This window comes from Caloenas nicobarica, chromosome 13, assembly GCF_036013445.1.
Source record: "Caloenas nicobarica isolate bCalNic1 chromosome 13, bCalNic1.hap1, whole genome shotgun sequence".
Taxonomy (NCBI): Eukaryota; Metazoa; Chordata; class Aves; order Columbiformes; family Columbidae; genus Caloenas; species Caloenas nicobarica.
The window spans coordinates 4,427,618-4,451,762 of NC_088257.1; the positions used below are offsets into that span (position 1 = coordinate 4,427,618).

At 41.9% G+C, this 24,145-nt stretch overlaps 2 protein-coding genes across 4 annotated transcripts in view; one reads left to right on the plus strand and one right to left on the minus strand.

Annotated features, from left to right (window-relative positions):
• Positions 1–154: 154 nt before the first annotated feature.
• UBLCP1 (ubiquitin like domain containing CTD phosphatase 1) lies at positions 155–13,201 on the minus strand. Of its 2 annotated transcripts, none has more exons than XM_065644189.1 (11): positions 13,149–13,201; positions 10,394–10,587; positions 9,888–9,979; positions 9,394–9,479; positions 9,187–9,302; positions 8,000–8,098; positions 6,990–7,027; positions 4,534–4,632; positions 3,991–4,107; positions 2,463–2,590; positions 155–1,150 (listed from the first exon to the last, which is right to left on the minus strand). In XM_065644189.1, the coding sequence occupies exons 2-11, from the start codon at positions 10,545–10,547 to the stop codon at positions 1,123–1,125; spliced, it is 957 nt and encodes a 318-aa protein (XP_065500261.1). In that variant the 5' UTR covers positions 10,548–10,587; positions 13,149–13,201; the 3' UTR covers positions 155–1,122. The 2 variants fall into 2 exon arrangements, with proteins under 2 accessions (XP_065500261.1, XP_065500262.1); XM_065644190.1 differs by lacking the exon at positions 13,149–13,201 and adding an exon at positions 13,040–13,131.
• Positions 13,202–19,840: 6,639 nt separating this feature from the next.
• RNF145 (ring finger protein 145) overlaps positions 19,841–24,145 on the plus strand; it is a 39,416-nt gene continuing 35,111 nt past the window's right edge. The window contains exon 1 of one of the 2 annotated variants that reach the window (XM_065643963.1): positions 19,841–20,031. The gene's annotated coding sequence lies outside the window, so the exon portion shown is untranslated. Of the gene's footprint in view, positions 20,032–20,446; positions 20,487–24,145 lie in introns of those variants that run through there. The other variant, XM_065643962.1, reaches the window with a different exon arrangement.

Below are 24,145 nucleotides of genomic sequence, written 5' to 3' on the forward strand. Positions count from 1 at the left end.
TAACTACTGGTGCAAAATTGGTATCTCTGCAATCCAGAGAAACACCCCCCAAAACCAAAATGAAGATTATCAATGGCTTCTCTATTATGCAAACTAGATACTTAAGATAGCACAGACACAGATTATGAAAAAAGGAATTTATTATTTACACAACTGCTATAGTTCCTTAAGAACAATATATACCATTTTTATTTGAAAGGGTCAGTCTTCTTTCAAATACATGAACTGCATAATGCACGAGTGTTGGTAATGCCAAACAGCAGTCACATCACACTTCTATAGTGCAGGCATAAGCAGCGCAAGTAAATGATATTTCAAGAACAGTATGGCTGAATATTGTATTTAAACACAGTGTTTGCACTTTAACAAGATTTAGCTAGAAGAGAACAAGGGTTTTGTTCATGCTTTGTTAGGAATGTGACTTTCCCATCTGAGGTTTAAACCCTTTATCTGACATGTGAGAATTTTTCAGGCAGACTGCTTTTCACTTACCAAATAAGAGTGGGTTTCTCTCCCTCAAACTTCAATCTTTTTTGTTTTCCAGTAAACACTGCTTTGTAGTACAAGTTCATACACTGGGGTAAATTGGCCACAGAGGTGGTGTTTTCCCATCTTACTGTCTTGCACAGAGAAACACTGACATACTAATACATACCAAACTTAGACAACTTGTAATTTATAGACTTAAATACTGGAATGGGAGAGGGAGACTGTTCCTAAAAATGGAGGGAATAGAGGGCTTATACAATTCATACACTGCCAAGATTGGCTCCTTACTCAACTTTTTTGGTCTAAATGCTTTTTTTTTTTCTAGTTTCAGAATAGTTTTGGTCTTTAATGGTTATGGTTGTACTTCGGCAGCAAAGGAGAGGAAAGTATTTTAAGTAATAACACCAGAACTGAATGCAAGAAAAAGAAACTGACTTCCTTCTCCCACTTTGAGCTTATTGCTGTGATCTTTTAAAAAAACCCACAACCAACCACCTGGAAGACCAAGTATAGCAGTCATTCTGGCATTGGATCCAGTGTCCAGCACTATTATACTCTAGCATAAAAGCAAGGAAAAGTCCAATGATCTTAGGTATGTTCCCTTCAGTTCAGTGCCACACAATTTTATTAGTGTTATTGTCCTTGCTTCTTTGAAAGATACCTGAAAGAAACAAAAGTACATTTTTTTTTTCCACAAAATCAGAGGTAGGCACAAATATATCTAGTACCTTTTATACACCTGAACTATGAATCTGCTTTCTTTTCTCACTAGAAATCTCCTTATCAATAACCAAAAATTAGAAATGTGATCAATGCTACTTATGATTTTATTTGCTTTCAGTATTCTTTCAATTCCATTATGGGTTACCTTACAGTAATTCAAAGTCATGTTTTCAGCTACTCTATTAGGGTTTTTAAACAAAAGGTAGGAAGGAAATGGAAACGTGTTTTATTGTAAGAGGTTGAAAACTACATCAATCGGAAAAGTAGCTATTATATCCTTTAAGATAAAAAGGCCCATTAGATATGGTGTTCCTTCAGATAAATTCAGGACTTTAATTGAACAGTCATCCAGCATAATCTGAAAAGAACAGCTCTCCACTTGCTGCTTTAGAGAATCTGAGTTACTCCAAAATGCTTGTTTTCTGATCTCATAGTCCTCTCACCACTACAGCTGGAGCAATCTGACCATGTGGGGACATAGGAAAAAAAAAATCCAATCAATTTAACTGACAGTGTGAAACATCCAGTGAATTTCACTGGCCTTAAAGTTTAACAATTGACTTCCAATTCTAATCGGAAACTAGAAAATTGTGTCAAGTTTGCAAAGCTGTTCTTTTAAGCACTGAATGAGTGTTTTTTCGAATAGCGCATTGCACATACTTTTATTCATATGTATTGAAACTTCAGGCTGTTGCATAAAACGATTAGGAATTTTGCCTGAACACTTGAGTTAATCATTCTCTAGCAAGAATTAGGATGCTAACTGGTACCCTAAGCTTTGCCAAGGAACACCATAATGCCACACAACTTGGATAGTGCCCGAGAACCACACTGTAAACCCCAAACCCTGAATTAACTGCCAGAAAAGCTGCCTCATAACAAAGGACCCGAGATCTGAACTGACAGCCTAACTTTGCAGGAGTGGAATGAGAGAGGATTTCCAGAGATCAGGTTCCTCCAAAAATTCTTTTCCCTTTAGGAAGTGTAATTGCTTCATTGCGAACAATCAGCGGTCCTGAATATTGGAGAAGTATGAACAAAAGGTCCATTCTGTTAATCTTACCATTTCAGGAAATCAGTGCAAACACTACAGCCTTATTAAACTTCTACTCAAACTAAAGGACCTTCATAACTGCAAGTGATGTCAAAGTTCATCAGCTCAGTTGTTTCTGGTCTTTCTACAGACAACCTCAAGTAAAACACAGTGGGGTCAGGGACAGAAGAAGAAAGAATTTTCACTTTGTTCTTACCTTTCCCAATGTTTGTGATTCAGCTCCAAAAAGTCATCTAATTTTGCTATTTCTTTGAGGTATTGAGTGAGCTTTAGAAGTTCCTTGTCTTTATCACGATTTAAATGTGCTTTCATAAAAGGCCTTATCTATACAAAATAAACAAACTGGGTATAACCATTTGCTTGAAGTAAGAAAAATACTTCCAATTCTCTATCATTTACCACCTAATTAAAATATATTATCAGTACTATGCCAAGTTTATAATTTGTTTTGGGTAAGAGGAAGAAAAACCTTTTCCATTAGTGGCCACATCCAATTTGTCTTGTAATTCACACAAACCCAACTGCAGGGTTTTTGCCTCGCGTGCCCACCAGGAAGAAATTTGTTTTCTCTTGCAGTTCTTCAAGCCTCCCCTACCCAGTCAGACAGAATGAGAAAATGATCTGGAGTGGACTGCCACATTTTCTAATATGATTTCATAGATATTTTTGCAGGACATGTGAGGGGTTTCCAGCTCTGCTTTCTAAGTTATGTGGCATCACTGGAACCAGATGCTTTTTTTTTTCCCCCAACAAAAAGCATTTGACTACAATCATAGCTTCTGTGAAGAGAGATGTCAGAAATAAAGCTTATCTGACATGTGCTTTAAGCTTGGAATACATTATGCGTGTGCCTTGTTTCAGTGATTCAATGTTGTTGTCTGCAGGTCTGTTAACAACATTTTGACAAACATCTTTCAAATCTGAGCTAGAGGGAGCTCTCTGGATAATCATCTTCCAGCAAGATCTTTGCTATTCCTGATTCTCCTAACACTGTACAGTTCCAATTAACATCATCTTGCTAGATCTCAGCAATTACTATCTTCTTCACATCATGGATACTTTCAAAGAAACATCATCTTGGATTTCTGCAGCTGAAAACATGTTTTATTTTTTTAAAAGAAATTCATGAAGGTTCTTTTAGTACCATACTGCTGTACCATCATCTAGAAGTAGAAATTTAAGTTGCATTCTTCTTATTCAGAACCAGCACTGATAATGGAGCACAAACTGGCTGACAATTTGATAAAATGAAATATTTGCTGTTCTGCAGTCAAAATGGCTTGAGGTATTATTTCCCAGAACAGAATGCTTGCTGTTATATTGGCATACGACCATGAAGTAAAGCCGCTTATTTGATTTATTTTCTGAATATAACCACTCTTGAGACTGAACATCACATATTTCAATGGTGCCTGTCAGCAATGCCCAGCTTGATTATGGTTTGCAGGTATAATTTAAGCAGAAATCATGATTTCATTGATTTTGGTAGTCTCTTAAAAGCTCAGCTAATAGTGAAACCAAGCTTATTTAATACTACTATTAGGGAAATGTTAGTCCAGAAAAACGGGATTCTAAATTAAAAAACAAAACCCCCCACACGATAAAATATGCATTTTTGCTAATTAAGAATAGCCTTTCTTTATGATACAGCAAAGAAGTAAGTGAAAGTACTACTTGAAGTATAAGAAAAAGTAGTAATAAACAAAAATTCCAGTTAAAATTACCTTGAGTCCGTTTTGTGGATTCATTAGGAAGTTTCGGCCAATATCATCAAACATTATAGTATTTTTTTTGCTGTAGTATTCTGAAAATTTTCCCCAGATAACACCAAGAGGCTTCACCTGAAAAAATATCACATACAAGGTACCTGAGGTAAATCAGATCACAGGCAGGAGATGAAAATACCCATCTACAGGAACTTGAGTCTGAACTCAAATGGACACTTGTATTCTTGCTGAAAAATCAGCAGGCAGTTGGGCTTTAATAAGGGAAGGGATGTGAAATAGTATAACCTACTAAAAATCCCACACATAAAAGAAAAGCTTTCTGTTATCTATTATTTGATTTGAAAGCAGTCTCATCCAAACATACTACTCCAAATGAAACGTTACAGAATTTCAGTAGAAAAAAAATCATCTATGCTTCCACGATTCTTACAGTTTTCTTGCGTGAAAACTCTAGTACAACTTTATTGTTGAGTATTTCGAAGAGGTAACAATACATGTCAGTTGAATGTAGAAAAAGATCAGGAAAAAATAGCTACTTACATCTATTAGCCCCCTTCTAGGTGTGTGCACTGTTATCATGGCAGCACTGTCCAACATGAAAGTTATCTTGTAGTTTGCATTGGTACTCACTCCCAGCTCCTGCAGCACAAAGATTTATTATTAAAGCTTCTAATTATGACAGTTTTACTGTTGTACAGCTGGAACCATCATTATAGTACATTGTCTGTCAAAGGGTGAGCTGAGGATTACCAGAGACACACTAAAAATAGATGTCCGGGGGGGTTTAAATTCTTCTACCCAATGAGAACCATAAAATTTACACTATTCTACCAAGAGGAAAAAAGCAACAGGAATTAATTTTTGCAGTGTTTACTATCAGAAACTTAATAACTGATGTCAGCATAAAATCAAAGCAACTTTGCAGGAAAGGCAAAATACAGGAGGTCTCACCCATACCTTTGTGCATAATCTTTCACAAGTTCTATGTGCCTCAGCTTTACCTACAGCAAGGACAGCAACTGCGTACTGTCTATTTCTTCCTTTCAGTAAGTAGCAACAATCACAGCCCAAGCCACGATGAAAATATACACTAACAGTTCATTGTTACCCTTTCCTCCTACGCATGTCCAACATAGTCAATGTTAGTCAGCAATCTGTCAGTTTGCACTTTAAAGATTTGGTAACTCCTGAAATAAAGACTCTATGGAAAACTTCCCCTTTTTAGAAAAAACAAAACAACAAAAACACAACCAATTTTGACTAGATGAGAGAGCATCATTTCAATTTCAAATCCTTTACAAAGCTAAAAAGTAACATGTGCTGACATGTTGTAACACAGATATTGCTGACTTAATTTCTGGTGTGTGCAACAGTAGTGATGTGCAAAGGTACATAACGAGGAGAAAATATCCACTGCAGCAGCTCTCTTGCAAATATCCAGCCACACTGAACTGATTTACCTTTATATCAAGAAGTGAATCTTGCAAATGAAAAGCACAACCTACCTGGGTCAGCGTCCTGTTACACTGAAAAAACTAGCTGTTCTAGACCTGCTGAATTCCAGGCATAAAGAGATGGTAAATGAGAGCTTAAACTTGGTTATCTGATACTCCCTTCTTTTTAATGCTGTTCCTGCATTGTAGTTTAAAACAAAAACTTTAATGCCATTATTGCTGGGGTCATTGTTCCCTGATGAAAAGTGAAAACTGTTCCAAGGGTTTCAAACTCATTTTCACTGGGGGCCACATCAGCCTCACAGTTGCTTTCAAAGGGCCAAATGTAATTTTAGGACTGTATAAATGTAGGAGTAGTTACGCCCTTGTATTAAGAGGTGAGCACCCCGGGTGCTATCAGTTTAATGAGAAACAGCATTTGGCACCTACTGGTAGGAGGCTCAGCAGATCAAGATCCAGGAGTAGGCACAGAAAGGTTGTGATTCAGTAACATATGAAAGGGCTGGAAAGGTGGTGCAGAAATGTAGAAAGGTGACCAGTGCAGGGGAAACAGCCCAGTTTTGAACAATGGTTTTCCACAAATTGAATCCTAGCACTACACTGACAGACATGACACAAAGATGAAACATTGCCACAACGTTTGCAAGGCTCAACATTGATTTTACTTGCACTAATTCTACTTTATAGTTTTGATTAAAGGTTCTTGTGTCTGAGATCACTCTGAGGCATTTTTGTTTGTTTAGAAAAATCATAGCAACTTATTATTTTGAGATAGAGAACACTGGAAATTGTGCTTTGCTATGTTAAAACCTGAAAAAAAGTTTAGTCTATAACGAAGAGTGGAGATACGAAAGCTTAAATTTAGAAAAGTTCTGCCTGAAATGGAAACAAGCTTTGCTTTTTTTTTTAAGCATAAAAAACCCCAAGCCACCAACCAAACATACAGCAATTCTTAGCAAGCTGATTAGATTTACAGCTAAGCCTGCCTATAAATATGTTTACCACTAGGTCAGCTGTGTAAAACTGGCTAGTTGCCCGATTTAGGTACGGAAGAAACTAGGATTGAAAGAAGAGCTCTGACGGATGTTTAATAAGGCAGAGGAAGCAAAAGAACCACAGAGCTGCAGGAGCTACAACATAAATATGAAAAGAGTTTCCTCTTGATAACCTACTCCAGCATGTCACATCTGTCTGCTCCTTCAAAAAAAATATATTAAAGACTAGAACTCTATACTTAGAAGTAAGATGAAAGCAACTGTGAAGGCTGTGTGACTAATCCAAGTTTCAGCAGGTACTGACTTGTGTTTAGTTCTGCTAAATTTAGCAACTACTGCTGATAGTTTGTGTGGAATTCTAAAATTAGATTTAATCTAGTTTTGTGACAAAGATAATTTAAAGTGACTATGAAGATTCAAAAAGCTTGAGTTTTAATTTGTAGGACCCGTCCAGTTGCTAATCTGCTCTATAACACTGAGCATGAGTCCAACTACATGAACACCTAGTGAGACCAGAAACAAATCACAAATTTTCAGAACAACTTACTTTCATTTTAGCTTCAATCCACTTCATATTAGTAGCAGCTGCAATAAAAGGGAGAAAAAGAGAGAAAACTTTACCAAAATAAGTCAATGACAGGCAAAACAGAAACAAGCCAATTGTTCACTTGATATATCAAACTTTTACAAAAAAATAAATTTCAGAAAAATCCGTCCTGATTACAGCTTTTAGGGTTCACTGCCTTGCAGACAGTCTTTCTTCATGGAAGTTTATTTTTACTTGGAAAAGCTTACTTTTCAAATGAACAACTAGATGAAGCACTGCACGTGTTTAAACCCTTTTCTAGATCAGCTGTTACTGAACTACAGTCTGCAGGACCGTAAGAAGTGGGCTACACCTGGTCTGACCCGCAGCGCCTGTGCAGGATTTTCTCCTGAAGCAAGGGTAAGAGAATATGTAAGGCTTAGAAAGGGCAATATCTCAACACTGCCCATTGATCTAAGAGTATGTGGAAACATCGTTCCACACTATGAAAACTAAATTTTGTAATACAGTTTTAGTATGGTTTAAACTCTGCACTGGCTAAAGTCTGTTCTCCAGCTGTCGGAAAGGAAGTCAAACAGCAGGCAAAGGATCAACCATTCCTGTACCAGGAGAGTTTGGTTCATTTGGCAGTTCACTTCTTATTGTCTGGATTGAGATCATTTGTAAAGATAGCTATCAAACAGTGGCTGAATGCTGATTATACAATTCTGTTACTTCAAGCACTTGTTTGTTTGTACAAAGTAACGCTCGGTAAAGTGATGTTGAGCTTTATCCTGTGATTAGATCCATTCATGTGAGCAAAATTTTCACATAAGAATTACTACTTTTCTAAAATAGCTCCAACAGCTGTGTGAACATTCCTGCTGAATGTATTACAGCATGTATTAATTCATGTATTGTTTTAGATCTTGTGATTCACACTAAAGAGCAATATAAAAACCTCTCACCTGGAGTATTTGCTCTGAATGACAATTTACAATAAAGTCTCAGGTATTGAGTATAAAACTTACACCAAATTACAATATCGTAATCCTCATATGCAGATGTCAGGAATTCGTGAAGGTATGGCCTCATCAGTTCTACCCCAGTTTCAGCACATGACCTGTGGTCTAAAAAGAATATAAGAGATAAGCAATTCATTATTAAAGTTTAAGTTATTGAAGTTCAGTCTGACTTCCCTATCTATGCAAAGACCTGAAGAGTTTCATGAGGGAAGCACTGAGGCATTTTAAAATCATGAATGAATTCATAGCAATCTACCCCTCCCATTTTAAAGGTGGAGAAAAGAAGCAGAGGGGATATTCACCTGTTGATCCCCACAGGTATTTGAGGGCTTAGCTAATAATTAAATCAGAGATCTGTGGGTCTGAATGTCTTTGAACAGTCAAGCCAAATAGTTCACCTGTGCAACTTAGCAAATTTGTAGCAGCCCAGATATAAAACAGATTCCTCCTTCGAACCTGGTCCAGTTAATTTTGTGAACATTTATCAAGCTGCCTGTTCCAATTAGAGAACCGCTGTCTCAAATTGTCCTAGCACAAGACTTCAATAAAAATTTTAGACTCAGCAATAGGTTGAATTTGATCTCAGATGTAAACAAATCTCATCAAAAGGGAAAGCTAAGGAAAAGGCATAAAGCAAGCTATCATTTACCGCTTATAGTTGAGCTGCCATGACACATCTATGTGCCAGAAAATTAAGTCAGAAGAAAAATTCTGGCTTCCAAAAAAAACCAGTCTGTTAGAATTTCCAAGTAAAATGTGTTTTTGTGCATGTTTAGTAGTGATCTAGAAATCAAATTTGAAGCTACTCTCCCATACCCTCAAAAGTGGAGTCAATCAGGTACAGACCAAGATCACTATTTTACAATATCTTGCCTTGCCACCATGATGCCCAAGATACAAGTTGGTCAAGAGAAAAAATATTTGGCTAAAATACTGAATTTTTACTTGTTTATGTCATCTTGCAGAAAGTAAATAGTTGCTGCTCTAAAATCAGCAATATGCAATGTATACAAAGCCCAATGTTTTTTAAAATATGAGCAGAAGACCCCACAACATTACAAAGCAGAAGTTACAAATACAACACATACCAAAGTTACTGAAGAAGATGTGTGAGGCAAAAATCAAGAAACATGAACTGGCAAATGAACTGACCTCTCAAACAAACAAAACCCACAAGTTGCATAAAATCTCACCAAATAGTGTATAATCAACATCTAGCACCAGCAGCTTTTTTCCTTCTCTAGGAGGATTCAGAATTTCCACTTTGTATTCTTTAACTCTGCGGGAAATTTTTAGTAGATTTTCTTCCCTAGCATAAGAGTGCAAAAAGTCACAGTTAATTAAAATGCATACTGTACATTCAATAACAGGACTGGTTTTTAATAGCTAAAACTCCCAACCTATTTTCTACTTCCACAACTTCCTCTTCAATATCAAAGTCATTGACAACATCGTCATTATCAGGAGGTGGCCCAAGGACGTCTTCCTAGAGGAATAATAATAAAAGATAACTAGGATCACTGAGGGAAAATAACAATGGATAGCAAGTTTCTGTTGCTGCACATTACAGGAAAAAATACTATTTAACCAAAATTATTTCACTTTACTAGTGGAAAGAATTACTGAAGCATGCTGATGATGGTTCACATTTGAGAAGTTGGTGAACATCATAATAAGAAGTTAGTACTTCAAGTCTAGAACGTTACAAGAGCTTAATGAACACACTGCTCTCAGAGCGCTGCAGAAAAGCTTACATCACATAGAAAAACAAACACCAACAGAAATCTACTGTACCACCATTTTCGAAATGATTACTGGAATATTCAAAATTTAAAATCACAATTAGGAGACATAAGCATTTTTTCCTGTTTAAGCCAAGGAGTAAAATACTTACCAAACTCTCTTCACGAGTGCCCATCATCATTATTTTAGTGTTTGGTTTCAACTTCAGAGCTCCAAGCTTAACATCATCATCCGCAGGTTTGCCTATAATGCAAGCAGATATATTTTTTTTAATTGGGGTAGAGAGATTTCAGAAAAATGTTAAGACATTTCAAGCTTAATTGAAATAAGCTACCCATCAAACACTAGAAAAGCGCAAGCTGCATTATTGTCCTCCTCCACATGCAGATACGTTGCTTGTCTGGCTGGCAGCAATTTAGCTTTTTCTAACATACATTTGCTGCACTTCCATGTCAGCCATTAAAAAATGACCAGGTACATGTATCAATAATAAACAATATCCAGTGATGTATAAAATTTCTATGCTTGTGTTCATTCAAAAGCTGGATCTGGGAGGCAGATGCCCTGTTACTATTCAGATCCCGGGTGGGTTTAGAGAATGGCCAGCCTTAAACATCTCAGGCACGTTCACCACAAACAGCTAATATAAATAATTACCCTTCATTTTAAGTCCAAGTAGTTTTTGACGCTCTGGTAACACTCCAGTAAGGCCTTTAAGAGACTGTTTCAGATCCAACACTGTGTCTTCTTCTGACAGCGAGTTTATCGTATATTCCTGTCCACCCCATTTTATTATGAGAGAGAGAGACATCCTTGAAGCATATGTTCAGTATTATTTTCTGAAAAATCTGCTGCAGGAGGAAAATACAATGATTATGTAAGGAAGAAGTAGGAGAATTGCTCTTTTCAGAAAACAAACCATACAGTCTGTTCAAAGAATTTTTTTTTTTTGTTATATTGTACATCAGAGCTGTTTGTTTTGTGTGAGCAGGTGATAAGTGTGTTGATAAAATGTTGAAACTGAGGGAGAAAGAACCAGCACTAAAAGTGGGGCTCTGAATTCCACTTCGATGTGTTTAGCAATGTCATGTTCCCCGTTTGCTCCAGTATATGCTCGTTTGCTGTTTGTTCTGTGCAGGTACAGCCTGTTCCCTGCACAACCGGCACCCAAGCACAGTGCTGCAGTATCATAAAAGTAATTTCAAATCTCTGAAATGTCCTCTGCAATAATTATGCAACCAAATCAGCCACGGATATCTTTACATACGTAACAACAAAACTGCAAATATGAAACACTTAAAATATATCAAACCATAAAAATAGTTCTGAACCCACCAGCCCATTTTTAGCATTGGATTTCTCTAACCACTTTCACTAAGATCTGCGAAATACCTGCAGTAATACACACCCCAGGTCACGTCTCACTGTAGCAATATCAAAGTAGGAGTTTGAAAACAAAGCCAAAATACACACCCACGTCATGCAATTACACTGTAAGAACTGCACTTTCATTGCAGTGCTGACAAAACAACCATAATTATACCATCTTTAATTTACACAGCATCACTTATACAAATTGTATTTAACAGTTTAGTCTGACGTTAAACACAGCAGAAGAACCAGACTTTTAGCTTTGTGCAGAAGGAAGAACAACATGTTTTTTCTGTTAAAGCTTGGAAATAGAGAATCAAGTAGGAAGGTACGAAGAGGCTGTTACAGACTGTCAGGAGATGCAGAGAAGGTCTCTGCACCACTAATGGTGAGACTGTCCTCGAAAGACTGATCTTTGAAAAGAGACAGACCTATGAAAAAACCTGAGGCAATCCACCTTCAGGAAATGCCTGACACCAAGAAATACAGGTCTGGCAGTTCTGAAACTCTCAGAATCCAAAAATCTGATTCCTCTTCCTCTTTAGCATTGGATTCTCACAGGTTACCTACCTGCTCTCAGACAAAATACTTCTCTTTTATACACTGTCGCCTACTAGGAAGGAACAAGTAATTACTCAAGTGGACCCATTAAGCTCAGACCAGATGAGAAATAGAGGGCTGGACCCAACCTGCTTGCTGAGGACACTACAAGCCGCATCTCCACACTATTCCCTCTAAGAGCCCTGAAAGCAAATTGAAGAGGAAAACTGATCACACAGAATTATTTTTTAATTTTTTTTTTCTTTCAAATATCCACAAATCAGATAGGGAGCGGGTGTTATCCTGTCAAAAAGACTCATGAAAAAGGTGTCATAGAAGCACTAAAAAATTCAACAGAGGTTAAGGCTGCATAGCATCAAGCAATGTTGATACATGGGGTCACTACCATAAAGTATCCCTGTCCATAATCCTCAGACTAAGTTTACAAAAAGAAGAGTTTGTTTTCTCACCTGTACCATACACCTCAAATCACTCTGCACGAAAATGCCTTGGGCAAGAACTGTGAGAAAACTGCATGAGTCTCTGTCCGGCTCTAAATTGAAAATATCATCTGTCTAAAGTTGAGCACTTTACCAACCCACTGCCTTTACTGAGTTACGGTCCTGTTGAGTGTTATCAGAAACACCAAGAAACACCTTTATTCAATGCCAAAACACTAAGGGGACTGAGTGTGGACACCAGAATCAACGATTACAGGAAAACAGATTCGGAGCAGAGAAAGCCACAGAGATTTTTGAAGTTTCTACCATCAGGGCTGGACACCAAGTGAAACTGACGCCTATTGAAATTGATCCTGCTTTGGTGAAATTACATTTTCAGAGCTCTAACAAGCCCCTTGGACCACCAAGAGCCTATGGGTTGGCAGGCCCCTGGGGCAGAGAAAGTGTTAAAGTCGTGCTGTTGTAGTTACATTGTCACATCACACCATTTTTCTTGGAAAATCTGGAAGAGAGACATCCACATCTTCAAGTTTTACTACACGACATAAACCATACAAACCCTCAAACTGCAGGGCAGTGTGGACGGGACCGCAGCACTTTCTCCTACATCGCAACAGATGGAGAAAGGGGTTTTGAACCCGAGCTGCTCCGTGTCACCCAGCCCCGCGATCGCGTCTCCGGCCGGCGGCGGCGGGACCGGCCCGGGGTTCGCTCCCCTCGGCCCCTGGCGGGGCTGCCCCAGCGGCGGGACGGGCGGGGGGAGCCCACACGCTGCTGCCGGCCCCGGGGAGCCGCTCCCGCCCCGCTGACGTTACGGAGGCACCGACCCGGCCGAGACAAACGCCCGCCCTCGCCCCCCCGCCGCCATCGGCCCTGCCTCACCCTGGCCCCCGCCGCACACAGACGGGCTCAGGCCCGTGCCGAAACCTACCGGGCTGCCCCGGTGACAGAGGGCACGGCAGCGCTCCCCGCAGCCCACCGGGTGACAGCGCCGCGGCCGATCCGCCCCCCACCCCCGGCAGCGCGATGCGGCCCCTCACCCTGGCAACGGAACCGGCACCGTCCCGGGTTCCGCCGCACCGGAAGCGGAACTGGCGCCCGCCGGAAGCGGGCGGGGGTGGGGGGGGAGGAGGCAGCGCGGGGCGCCCGCAGCCGCCCGGATGGGCGCGGGTTTCCCGCCCGGCGGCGGCAGCGCCGTCAGGCAGCGCGGGGCGGCCGGGCCGGCGGGTTCGCTCCGGGCTCCTGGCCGGGCCCTGGGTCCCTGCTGGAACCGTCATCCCCGAGCCAGGCGCTGGCGGCCCCGGTAGCCCCGGTCACCGGTGCCCGAGCGGTGGTGGGGAGGTCGCGGCGATCCTGCCTGTTCTTGTACCAGTCAGGCTGTGAGGCGAGGGGGAGTTTTAACCACCTTTAACGAGAATAACTGCTTAGGCCCGCCTGAGGAGAGTTCCTCAGGGCTGCTTCTGTCGGGTCACGCTGGAAGTGGCGGGTTTGTGAGGTAAAGCCCACGGCAGCCGCAGGGCCCCCCCATCGCCGGCAGAGGGAACTGCCGTGTGCAGCTATTGCCAGCAGCGGCTCTTCATCGTTGTTGACTCTCAAAGGGGGTTGCTCTGTACTCAGGGATCCTGACTCCAAATTTTCTTAGCTTCTAAGATGACTCTTTACAGGCATATTATCTTTTTGTGTCTCTTGAATCAAGGGGCACTTCGCAGCAACTGTTGGGAACTGGCTGCAGCTGCGGTGCTTTTGTGCGTGGACCACAAATGTAGAAGAAAAAAATGTATTTCGCACAAAGATGGCCTTTTGCACTGAGTATTCTGCTTTGCAGAAATACTTGAAAGGTACAGTCTAGTTTCTTACGTATGTGACATGGTGATGATGCAGACTGCAGTTCTTCTCGGCATCAGCAGAGACGCTGTTAAATTGAAGGAAGTGAAAGTTTCAGTCCTCCCTCATCTTCGGTCTTGCTCTTAAGAGAAGTTTGATAGTTTTTCTCTGTCTTTTTCGTTTAGTTACAAATAGGGAAGGGAATAAAAGAGCAGAGGTGAGCAGCTGTGCACCAAATACAAGTTTCTTCAGAATGGCTGCTGTAACTTCTAAGAGCCATTCCCAGTGTAAGTAAATCACAGTGAAGAAGTGCAGTATAAACAAAGAACTGTGTAGAAGCCAAATTTCTTTGCTGAGTGGGTATGAATTTAATGTATTTCCTGCCTGGATATGTATTTTGAGTTCTGTTCTATATTCAGGTTTTGGCATAAAAGCAGTTTGAGTTTCAGAAGAGTGGGACAAATGGGAGAGTACTGTAGCGAGTACATGTCAGGTTTATGTTCTGACTGCACATAAATCCACATAAAACCAGTCGTTACGTATGTATTGCAGTCACGAAGGGTTTGCTTTTTCCTTTAATGACACATAGTTGTCCTCCGTGCAGAGGCAGCACTTCACAGTAGTGCTGAAAAGCTTCCAAAGCTGCAACTAGGAACTAAAGTCACACCCTGTCATAAAACTGCACCCTCCAGGCCTGTTTAAAAATTCAGGCTACGAAAATGATACATAGTCTGACTGCCTCTCTATTTGCAATATTTTAAAATATATTTTCTAATTATTTTTGGTTGGCTTTTAAGAAGCTCTCTTGAAGAGGAGGCTGTAGCATTTTTGTTTGTTTGGTTGTTGGTGGTTTTTTCCTGTTTGAGGAGGAATATAAAAAAACATACGTACTTATGCATATTTCATTTCCGGTATGATACTGGTGTTCTAGTATCCTGAGCTATGACTTGGACATCCTCGCATTAGGTGCTGTTGAAAAATGCTCCGATCCTGACAATATTTATGTGGCACAGATAAATATGTCCTTTTGCTTAGCTGTGAAAACACATGGTGGTGCTCAATCCTAACATTAAAAAGTGCTAAGTGGTAAAGTAATTTAAGACCATAGAATTACAATTTGAGCCCAAACAGCATAATCTTTTCTTTGTACTGAGGAGTTTGTTTTGTGGTGGTATCCTCTGGGTTTACAGTGTGGTAAACTCTAGTAGACCACGGAGGAAGGAAAAGCAGTGGGGAAATTTTAAAGCAAATGCACGTTCCCTTTCACCTTGATGTGCTCCATGTCCTGGGATGCTCCAGGATGAAATAAAAAGTGACTGCATGTCAGATTGATGCCTCTGGCTCTGTTCCAGTACCTCATGTTCACAGCAAGCATTGCTGTGTGTTTTGAGGAATACGCTCCTGTGCACAACTACTGAAGCCTGGGAGCTCATCTCCTAAATTGCTGCTCTTGCTGTGAGAGAGCAAAATTCCCAGTAGCAACTCTGGGGAATGCTGGATAAGAATCCTTTAAAATCATCATTTAAAGCTGAAAACTGTGTGGAAAGCTCAAAAGGTTGCTTTGAGAATTAAGAGAAAGTTTAGATCATGTGTGAGGAGTTAGAAAGCAAAGGTGATGATACTGCAGGGCTGAGAGATGCTAAATATTTGTTAGATTCAGTGACTTCAATGGCAGAGAGTCAGTGCAGATGTTAATGTGATGCAGACTATGAATGGGCCAACATCCCAATTTCAAAGTTTCTCAAGTTTTTATTTTCAAATTGCTTTTTGGTTCCAAAACCTCATTTGAATATGTGCCTGTATCTACCCCATTTCTAAATTGAACCCATGTTAGGAAAAAGCCTAGAACAAAACCCGTATTCTCTACTGGGAATAGAAGAATGCTTAAAATACAGCTTTGTACCACTATATTTACTCTTCATCCCTTTTATGCTTTTTAGTTTTCCCTCTCTTTTTGCTATTTCCTACAATACCTTCTCATTTATTACTTTTCCCAGTCCCTTTTCTCTGTTTTACAATTTGTTCTAAGTGAGTGGTAAAAGCAATGATGTCTGAGAATGTCAAATGCTTCAAGTTTATACCATCCAAGTGGTTCCAGCCCTACGCAGACGTGTGTGTGAGCTGCCTGCACTGTTCATGAGCACTCCAACGGAAGACAGCAGACGCTGCCATCACTGTGCCCTGGAAATGCAGCGTTTGACTGTGAGCTCTGATGATCTGAGTCACTGTGTGACTCTGGGCAAAGCACGGAGAGCTGAATTTCCAGCGTTCAATAATGGGATGTGCGTTAGTCACTGGCAGCTCAGCTGGAGACATGGAAGTGTCTCAAGTTTGAAATGAAACGCATTTTCAAGTTATCACTAATACACTAAGTCTCTGTCTCAGCTTCCTTATCAGCAACGTGGTGGTTAGAATAATATTTATATCATTTCCTTACTGGAGTTTTGTCAGGATTATTTAATTAATGTTGGCACTGTGGATGCTGTGAGTACTAGAGGCTTGTACCAGTATACCATATGATTCTCCAGTTTCTGAATGTAACTGTTATTCTTCTGCCACTATCCAGCCCAATTATTTTTATTTTATTTACTTCAATTCTTTGTATTCTAGATTATGCCCCACTGGCAAGAGATGTTGGGAGAGAACTGTGATGCTTTTGTTCGCTGAACAAACCCTGATTCATCACTTTCCTTACATCACCACCCAGCTCTCCAGCCTCTCAACCCAGAGACTGGTATTTCGTTCCTTTAGGTAAGTTGTAAATCACAGCAGCTGTTTATTTGTTTGGAGTCAGCGCTTTCCAGTGTTACAAAAGTGATAAAAATATATGTAATCGTATGAGATACCTAATTATCAGAGATACTGCTGAAGAGGTTTCCTGAAGAGAGTCAAAATAAATATGAAATTGAGAAACTGCAACTAGCTGAATTGCTAGAAAGAACTGTGGAAAGCAGTGAGAATGAGAAGTAAGGGTTGATGAGAAGCCAAGTGGTGGGGAGGAAATTTGTGAAATAGGGTCACAGAGAGGGAAAAACAGATGAATTTCTGAGATGGGGCTATGGAGTGAGAGTGGTTAAATCAGAGAAAGAGATGCACTGGCTCTTGCTATTGTGGGACCCAGTAATGCTCCCAGTTGCTGTGTCTGGGGATGCATTTCTGCAGGAATTGAAGTTTATTTGTTCCTTTGTTTGGTGAATGGGATAAAATTGCAAGAAGAGAACACAAAGGCTTTGGGGGCTGGCTGCCATCAGCGTGACAAGGCATACGCTTGAGGCACCAAATTGGGTTTCGCAGGCAATCTTAATTTTTGCATTATTTTACTTTTGTCTGACTTTATGCAATATAACCTACTTGTTAAGACATTCCTTTGCTTTTACATATGCATGTATGAATATTTTTTGAAACAATGACTTGTAAAAAGCTTCAAATAAAACTGCCCATGTTATTGTCCACCTTAGGCATGCAGTGTCCTTCTGTGTCAGCATATTTCGCTGCTTTTGAGAATTCTTATGAAGGATTTGTAAGCAGTTTGGGGTGCTGGCATTTGCCCATCCTCGTGGACAATTCAAGCTTCCACATATCTGAACTCTGAGAAGGTCTTTTGAAAGTTTTAATGAGATGTCACCACAGCGGCCTCCTTCAGTCCTCAGTTGCCGATCACTGAAAGTTTGGAATCCAAATGCCTCTGTTAATAATGAGAGATAAACAATAATTGAATTCAGAATTCTCAGCCACCCAGTATCAAATGCAGGAAAGGCTTTTAAAATTCCAGAGAAATGAAGCAGAAAGTTGAGGTGCTTTTAAAAAGACACGCCTGACAAGACAGTGGTAACGCCACATACCTGACCTGCTCATTAGGAAACTTGCGCTTTTGTAAATAACACATTTTCAGAATTAAATGCTGAGAGATGATAGAATGAAATAAAGGTGGGGTTCAGTTCCTATTGTTTGTTTGCAAACTGAAGCGATAACTTTGATGATTTGCTACAATACTTCCATGATATAATTACTTGTAAAATAATAACAGATTTCCACTCCATCTCCTGTAAATACCTGTCACTGTCTACAGTTGTGATATATATTTGTCTCTCTCTGCTGCTTGCTGTCTTTTTGCTCAGAAGCAGCACTGAAGACAGGTGGTAGGACTTAGATCCTGCACCATTGCCCCAACTTCAATCAGAATTGAACCAACCCCACAAAGAACAGAAGTGACTCACGATTTTTTTTTCCCATACATGGCATGACAGGACAAGCAGACCCTAGAAATGAAGCTGAAATTCTTATACCCTATAAACCTTACAAGCCTGACCAGTGCACAGAGCGCTTATGAGCAATAATCACATGTGCGTGCATGTCCTTACTTTGGCCGGACGTGCTTATTTGTTCTTTCTAAAGAGAAGAATTACTGAGTTCAGGAATCTTTGCATGAACTGATAGCTTTAAACTAAATATTTCCAGTAAAAAGCTGTTATTTTCTAAACAGCATTAAAATCTGAAGGTTGTGAAAGATTGTATCAATAAGCTGAGCTCGTCTATGGAGCCTGAGAAAAGGCTTCTGCCTGGGAGATCCCCGTTACTTGTGCCATTTGGTCTCCTCTGCTGTGTTCTGGGCCGAGCGGAGCTTGGGAGAAGACAGGTCTGGTTTTAACACCAAATAAACTGCCTGAGTATACAGCAGGGCAGAGCCCCACTGCAGCTTTGGTAGAAGTTAACACAGACATGTCCAAACTACCTTTTTATTCTGTTTGGAAAACCTTTGGGTACTCAGACAAGGGTAATTTTGCAAAGCAGAATGTGGACAGACACCCAAAGCCCTTATTTTAATAGCTCTGCTTCATAAAGACATTGTGTTGAGGCTACACATCGCGGATGTCTATGTCTGTGAATGCTCCAGTCCTCATTAGAGATGGAAGGAAAAAACCAATTATTAAGTTGGCCAGCCCAACCCTTGTGAACGACAGGATTTTCCAGTTCAGTGTATTCCCTCATTCCTCACTTTAGCTGAAATTTTTTCACATCCTAGACAATGCAGCTTTGTAATTTTTCAAACATAAAGGTAACATTACTTCTCTTGGGTCACATTTTTTTTCCTTAGCACTTAGGAGTGCACACTAGGGCCTGGCCATGCAAACTTTACAGAGTAAGTAAGTTATTAGTGAGATGTTTCATGCAAAGGTTGTGAGCACAGACTGGGAAACATGAGCTCCTGCACAAGAGCCTGTGTTGTGAGGGAACGGCCCCTATCATGGGTCTTCAGCTGAAAAATGACAATGCAGAAGTCTGGGATTTTCCTGCTTGATCTCAGAACAATGGTGACTATGGATTCTGCAGTACTCTACTGGAAAAAACCCGAGTCAACTTTAATATTTTAAATTAAGACAGCATTTTGTGTTCCACTGGGCCAGTACAGAATATTATTAAAATATCTGAGCTGCCCTCTCAAACATCTGCCCAGACACTACCTCAAATTTTGCTGACCGACCCTTGTGAGTCATGCTTCAGACTCGCAGCTGCCTGATGAGCCCTTCACCTCCCGGGAGGGCCCGAAACCAAAACTAAACCCCTGGTCTCCCATCGGAATTTGACCCCAAACCTCTGCCTTTTCCGGGGCCGGCTGGCGCCGGACTGCCGGCCGTTGTCCGACCCCGCTGGCGGGCAGGGAACCAGCCCCGCGGCGCGCAACCCCCCTCCGCCCCCCAGCCAAATTCCTACGCCCAAACCGGCGGTTTCCACCCAAACCCGTGCTTCCCACTCAAAAACCGCGTTCCGCTCCCTTCGCTCCCCAGTCGCGCCGCCCCCCCGCCAGGGCTGCGCGGCGCCGCGGGCGGGCCCAGGCGGGCGCGCGGGGCGGTGCTGCGGAAGGGGCGGGCGCATGCGCGGAGCGGGGCGGCGCGCGCGCGCAGGCAGCGGGTCCATGGCCGCCCGTCTGCGGGTCCGGGGGGTGTTGGCGTCCTGAGGCGGCGCGGCCATGGTGCCTCGAGGAGCCGCTCTCCCGCCGCCGGGCACCGAGCCGCCGCCGTCGCTGTGAGGCGCGGAGCCCCCGCGGAGCAAAAAGAAGAGGAGGAGGAGGAGGAGGAGAAGGCGACCCCGCCGGCCCAGGTGATTCCCCACCCGCCGCCTCAGACGCGCGCGTGCCCCCTCTCCCTCCCCCCAGGGCGTCGCGGGGTCCGATGCTGCCCCCCCCCCGCTCCCCCGCCCACCGTTCCCGCGCCAGTACGGGGGGCGCGCGCCGCCCCCGCCGATGCGCGCGCGGGTGCGCACAAGCCGGGGCGCAGCTCCGCGCTCCCCCCGCCGCTTGTGCGCGTTTGTGTGGCGGGGGTTCCCCGGCCTTCCCTGTGCGCAGCGCCCCCCTCCTCCCCTCCCTCCCCGTCCCTCCTCTCTCCCCTCCCTCCGCCAGCGCTGGCTTGCAGCGAGCTTTGCAGGGGGTTACTAGAGTTCAAAGGCGGCGGAGCTGCGCGGGGAAGGATGCGAGGGGCTTTCTGCAGCGCCGGGGATGAACGCGCGAGTCCGGCCTGGCAGGCGGCGGGCAGGGGATAAGTCGCCGGCTGGGAAGTGTGCGTGGAGTGGGGCCGGGGGGCTGGCAGAGTTTGCCGGCCCGGTGCGTGTGCTCAGCCCGGCCGCGGGGCTCGGCTCGGGCCCGGAGGATGAGCAGCTGCTCGGCGCCGCAGCCGTGAGCGAGGTGCCGGCTCCGCTCCGGAGGTTGCAGTTCTCCCCTTCCTCTCTGGGCTCTGGCTTCACCTTCTGTCAGTGTCCCCTGACCCTGTTCGCGGCGGCCAGAGGCCACACGGCTCAGGGGTGGGACACGGGGCTGTGACCTGGGTCCAGGTGGGACGGGGGGGCCGGTTATTCCCTCCTGGAGACGGGCCCGACAGCATATGGTAGCGCTTATGTAAGGAGCGATCTCTCCGTAGCATGAAAAACAGGGCTTTTCCTATCTTTCCTACTTATACCATCTTAGTCGATTATTTTGAGACCTTCTGTAGCCTTTAAAATAACGTTAATGATGAGAATTTTCATTATTTTCTTCTGCGATTGAGAGTATTTCTGTGTAACAAGTACACCTGTGACAGATGGTTGATCTTAGAAGGATTTTTGTCTTTTGGTTGCGCTGCCTTTTTGGGGGTGTGTGAGAGGGGGCTGGTGCATAAATAATGTGATTGGGAGAATAAAATGAAAAAGTGGGGTTTTTTTTGTTTAACGCGCATAAGTATCAGTAAACAAGGGATAATAATAGATATTATAGGCAAAAATGCCTTTTGTTTACTAATGAAAAAGCAACTGTAACGTGTTTGATGCATAAATATTAGCCGTTTGTGATCTCATTCAAAATACTTTGTCTGTAGCTGTTGCTTTATTTGGTTTTTTTTTCTGCAATTTTTAGTACAAGAATTTCTATTAACATGTTTTGTGGACTTGGATGCTTTTAGTTATATTTTTGTTAGGGACATCAAACTTGAGAGGAGAAGAAGGAAATAATTTTTAGCTACTTTTCTTTGAGTACTTTGTAGGTTAATGAAAGTAGATTTAAATATTGAAAAAATATTTTTAAGGTGAGAGCTGTTAAGCTGTTGCACCCTGTAACTTAGGTTTATCTACAACCTTGGCTTATTTTTGCCAGTTATCGTGAGAAAGAAGATACCTGTGCATGAGAAACTGTATATTTTTGTTTCTATTTAGTTTTAATAACTATGGTAATCAGCTGCTGGGTTTTGAGGCATAATATCATGCAAGGATTTAGTTTTATTAAGTCTTAAACTCACTACCATTAGGAAATGCTGTTTTCGTGACCACCATTATGTGGAAGCTTTGTAAAAAAATCTTAGAGAGCAACATAAAGCTGCTGCTTGTCCAAAATGCAGGATTTACCTTGTTTCTGTCAGCGTTAGGAAGAGCTACTGATGTTACAGCGATCTGTTTCTGATGGAGATAGGAACTGAGCGACGTGCATTGGAAGAAATATTGGGGAATTCCTTCCTTTGGAGATGGTGGAAGGAGATCAGTATCTCGGTTCAGCAGCTGGAGTCCATGGCGCAGATGCAGAAAGACACATCGTGCCAGTAAGATGTGAATGGAGGGGTGTGTCTTGGAAAACTGTATAAGCCTGCTCAGTGTTTTGTGTTCCACTCTCAAAAACAGTCTCTCAGCTGTTTGCTAAACTTGAGTTGGTTTCCTCCTCTTCACAGGGACAGGTGGATAGCTTCTATTTCAGTCCACTGGAAATATTTATATTTGTGTGGTGATTTAGTCTCCGAGTCCATTTTTAGCTCCAAATATACCTGGCAATGTTTGATGTGGTTATAAAGTGGACAGTTCACTGTAGTTTTGCTTTTTAAGTGCGTGTTCCTGTCTAGAGCTTTCAGTATGATTCAGATATCCACAGACCAGTTTCCCTGCCTTTACTTTTATAACATTTATTTTCATTTTAGAGAAGCTTTGCTGCTTTGTAATTAGTTGCCTACTTGAAAGGAACATTCGGAAGTGGGTACTTCATCTGGTGGAGATTTTCTGCAAAATTTTTTGGTTGCATGTCTTGAGTTTGAACATGTTTTAAAAGGGACTTTTCGAAGTGTTTTCACCATTTGATCTTTCTGTCATGTGAGTGTGGTACTGCGGGAAGCTAAGCTGCCTATGTGACAGGCCTGGAAACTGATGCTCTTTATTTACAGAAGTCAAATAGCTAAGGCAACAGCATCAATGGAAATTATCAATATTGACTTATTGATCTTAAAAGTCTTATTTTATATTTCAACTTCTAAAGCAGTCAGGTAACTAGTTTTTGGCATTGCGGGCTCTGAACAGGCGATGTCTGTATCTGAAATGGCTAAAAACTAAATGAGCAACTGTGGAGGATGAAATATATTTCGTCCTGGTGACACATTGCGGGGTTTGGTGAGGCTGATGGCTGTGCCAGCTTCCCTTGCGATGGGCTCTCTAAGGCGAGTTGTCACAAACCGCATCACCCTGGGCTGTCACCGATGCTCTGTGTGCGGGTCCGCTGGGTATTCTCTCCTCTGCAGAGGCGCTTTGGGATTGCTGCCCAGATTTTCTCAGAATGTGCTGATGCAAATGTAGTCAGGCAGGCTTGTAGGTGTAGGCTTGCAAACTTGGCTGTGACAGCAAAGAAAAATGCTGAATAGCTAGTTAATAAACCCAACCTTGGAGTGGCAGGGAACTGTAGAGTTAAAAAGGACCTCAGAGCAGTTCAGCTTGTTGACTTGATCTGGATTTTTTTAAATGAAAATTTTACCTAGAAATATAAACAGTTATATTTTTATTTTAGTGAAGTAGTTTCCCATCTTTAGGGGCCTAACTGAACTCAGTAAATCCGTGATCTAAAAGCCAAGCAGCGACAAGCAGCCCCTCTTAGTGTGGCTGGATGTGAAGTGATCATGTGCGGGCTGAGCGTCGATCCTGCAGGAATCCACAGGAAGACTTTGCTGTGTACCTGGTGGATTTGTTCACCTTCATTAACATGTGTTACTCCCTGAGCTCAGTTTCCTGGTCTTACCTGCTAATTATGAAAAATAAAAGGCAGAGGATGTTTTACAGGCTGCCTATGAATAATACACTTGCTATATAATTGAAAGTGTACTGGAACTGTTCATAGTGTATCAGTGTACTCCAGAAATAAATCTTTAAAGGAAACTTTAACTTCACAGCTCTCTGATATGTATCCTCATTTCCTGAATTGATTTTCTTCTCCCTCGTATGAAACTTGCTAGAAATAATGAAAGCTGGGAAATATAGGGTTTTTTCTTCTATATAGTTAACTCTCTAGTTTATTTTGTCCATTTTGAATATGCTTTTAATGTGAATGGGTGTTCACTTATGTCCCTATGGACAGATAAGAGGTTGGCCTAATTTGTTTTACAGTAGAAGTTGGTTTTTTGCGAAGTACGGTTAGAATAATTAGCTGTGCTTCAGTTCACAACTGAGTGAGTAGCAATTTAGGAATTCATTTGTTTTCTAGGTGGAAATAACAGTTCTCCAGGCACACCACCGCAGCAGCTCTATAGCAATCCATACTGTTGGACCAAATGTGGAAAAAAGGAAAAAAAGAATTTGTTTGTTCTCATTAACTTCTTACACAGCAAGGCTGAGCAGTGTTTGCTGACCAACTCTCAACCTTTAAATTGAAGGCTAAATACTTTCTGATTATTACTTGAAATTACTGGACTACTCCAGTGAACTACAAGAAGTGGGTATTATTGGA

What these genes read in the sequence shown, in the direction of transcription:
- UBLCP1 (XM_065644189.1), bottom strand. Translation starts at nt 10,547, where the DNA reads ATGTCTCTCTCTCTCATAATAAAATGGGGTGGACAGGAATATACGATA. An exon ending in ACTTGGACTTAAAATGAAGG is followed by an intron (nt 9,980 to 10,393) that starts GTAATTATTTAT and finishes CTTGCATTATAG; the next exon opens with GCAAACCTGCGGATGATGAT. An exon ending in AATCACAAACATTGGGAAAG is followed by an intron (nt 1,151 to 2,462) that starts GTAAGAACAAAG and finishes TGTTTCTTTCAG; the next exon opens with GTATCTTTCAAAGAAGCAAG.